This window comes from Frankliniella occidentalis, unplaced genomic scaffold (assembly GCF_000697945.3).
Source record: "Frankliniella occidentalis isolate FOCC.00 unplaced genomic scaffold, Focc_3.1 Scaffold1115, whole genome shotgun sequence".
Classification (NCBI taxonomy): domain Eukaryota; kingdom Metazoa; phylum Arthropoda; class Insecta; order Thysanoptera; family Thripidae; genus Frankliniella; species Frankliniella occidentalis.
In genome coordinates this window covers 22,769-25,515 of record NW_026268221.1, presented here as the reverse complement: position 1 = coordinate 25,515, position 2,747 = coordinate 22,769, and the positions used below count along the sequence as shown (strand labels likewise).

General features: G+C 62.5%; 1 protein-coding gene across 1 annotated transcript; it reads right to left on the bottom strand.

Moving 5' to 3' along the window:
* Positions 1-111: 111 nt before the first annotated feature.
* On the bottom strand, positions 112-2,692 carry LOC113213412 (heat shock 70 kDa protein-like; the record flags this gene model as incomplete). The annotated part of the gene is given in 5 exon segments (XM_052275888.1): positions 112-635; positions 1,123-1,315; positions 1,602-1,892; positions 1,976-2,221; positions 2,326-2,692. Coding segments are annotated over 5 exon segments (1,560 nt in total), but the record flags the coding sequence as incomplete, so codon positions are not given.
* Positions 2,693-2,747: the final 55 nt, after the last annotated feature.

The window sequence follows — 2,747 nt, the reverse complement described above, 5'->3', positions numbered from 1 at the left end:
ATAATAGAGAAAAAACAGAAAGATTGATGTACGATTGCATTTTGTCAAGGACCCTTCGGGTCGGGGTTTTAGGTTCTGGTCGCAGGTGAGCCAAGGGGCTGGCAGACTCACCTTCATGAAGTGGTCGGCCAGACGGACGTCGAAGTCCTGGCCGCCCAGGTGGCAGTCCCCGTCAGAGGCCAGCACCGTGAACTCGGCGCCCTTGATGGTCATGACGGACACGTCGAACGTGCCGCCGCCCAGGTCGAAGATGAACACGGTCCTGCGCGCGTCCGACACCTTGTCGAGCCCGTAGGCGATGGCGGCGGCCGTGGGCTCGTTGATGATGGACATGACCTCGAGCCCGGCGATCTTACCCGCGTCCACCGTGGCTTGCCGCTGCCGCTCGTTGAAGTAGGCGGGCACCGTGATGACGGCCTTGGACACGGCCGCGCCCAGGAAGTTCTCGGCCGACTCCTTGAGCGACCTCAGCACCATGGCGGAGATCTCCTCGGGCGCGAACATCTCCTTCCTGGACGAGACCCTGGTCCTGACCTTGGGCACGCCGCGGTCCTCCAGGACCTCGAAGGGCCAGTGCTTCCGGTCCGCCTGCACGTCCAGGTCCTTCCAGGACCGGCCGATCAGCCGCTTGGCGTCTGGAACGAGTAAGACCCGACAGAAGGTCAACACCGCGGTGTTGTACAAGGGAGAGGATTCGATATCGAGTCGACATCATGCAGGTCGTTGACCTACCAAAGCTGAATTTATAATCGAGAAAAACTGTATATTTTTGTTATACATACAAAATCATTTTTTTTAAATATGTATTTTTCGCTGATATGGAGTAGAGACATTGTGTTTATCGAACAAGTTTTTGCTGCACTTGACACTCGCTCGCGTTTTATCAGCGCTAGGCTCAGCAGTTCCCCCGCCCTCACACCACATACGTGCTCTCCCCAGAGGTATTCCCCTACGGCCGGGCACCGCGCCGCGCTTGCGCAGTTGTCTCGGCGTACAGCACAGGTATTCCCCTCCGCCACTCGAAACTCGGCCGAGCACCGAGCTCGCCGCTGCTGCTTCGAGCGCACTCCACTCGGACCAAATCTAAACGAACGGGTATTCCCTTCTGCGATGTACACTCACCAAAGACGCGGTTGGCGGCGGGCAGGTCCTTGGCGGCCTCGCCCACAAAGCTATCCCCGTCGAGGAAGCCGACGACGCTCGGCGTGGTGCGCGAGCCGCAGTCGTTGGCGATCACGTCCACCTTGCGCTTCTTGCACACGGCCACCACCGAGTAGGTGGTGCCGAGGTCGATGCCGATGGGCGGGCCCTGCGCCTGGCGGGGCACACAAACACGTCAAGGTCGGGGAGCAACGAGAGGGCCACGGTAGAGAGGGCACTTCACTCAAAGAAATCTGTGTACCCCCCCCCCCCACACACACACACACAATTCACCACAAAATCAGACTAATATTAGAAAAAAATCACGGAAACACCAGGGGATATTTTTTCTAAATGATGAAGAAACAAGAAAAAATTCCAGAGAACACAGAAAAATTGGCGCACGCTTGTTTTTTTGTTTTTTTGATAAAGGACCCCTCGGCCACGGCGCCGTCCCCTACCTTGCGCTTGGCGCCCTCGGGCGTCTGCGTGGTCCTGGGCGGCGGCGCGCCTCGCGCCGGGCTGGCCCTGGAGCTGCTGCTAGGGGTCGCCTCCTCCTTGAGCACCACCTCGCGGCCCGCGGCGCCCTCCCCCGTCAGCTTGGCGGCGTGCAGGGCGGCGCCGTGCGCCACCACCTCGTCCGGGTTGACGGTCAGCCGGGGCTCCAGCTTGAAGGCCTCCTTCACCATGGCGCGCAGCCTGGGCGTGCGGGCCGAGCCCCCCGTCAGCACCACCTCGTCCACGTTGGGCACCTGCGGGATCAGCGACAGGAGTCAGTTGGAGGCGAGCGCGTCCGCGTGTCCGGCCGGCGGGAAGCAGCAAAGCACACACGTACCCCAGCGGCGCGCAGGGCGTCCCTCGCCACGGCCACGATCTTGGCGAACAGGTCGGCGCACAGACTCTCGAAGCAGGCCCTGGAGACGGTGGACTTGAACTGCATGTTGAGGCGCGAGAAGTAGTTGGACACGGTCACCTCGGCCATGGCAGAGAGCTTGCGCTTGGTGGTCTCGCTGAGCGCGCGCAGCTCCAGCGCCGAGGCGGCGTCCAGGCGCGTCACGCCGCGGTGGCCGCGCAGCAGCTCCTGGAGCACAACAAGAGGGCAGTGCAGAAGGTCGCCCTCAATTTATGAAGCAAATTATTTACAGGACGAAGTTCCGATTTCATTTATTGAAAGCTAAGCAGCACCTTCTCAAGGTGTTCCGCCAGGCGCCGGTCGAACAGACTGCCGCCCCAGGGCTCGTGCCTGCAGACGGCCTGCCCGCCCCGCGGCCGCACCCAGGCGTGCAGCGAGCGGCCCCCGACGTGCAGCACGAGCACGGCCTTGGTCGCGTCCAGGGCGTAGGCCGCCAGCGCCGCCTCGGGCTCCTCCAGCAGCTGCAGCACGCGCAGGCCCGCGCGCGCCCCCGCCGACCGGGTGGCCTCGCGCTGCGCCGCCGTGAAGTAGGGCGGCACGGTGAGCACCGCGCAGGGCACGGACTGCGCCAGGAACATCTCGGCCGTCTCCTTGAGCGACTCCAGGAGTTTGGCCGACACCTGCGGCAAGAGCAGACAACAGACAGCGGCTTCAGTGGTGAACAAGGTTGGGAGAGGGGCAAGGGAGGCTTGGG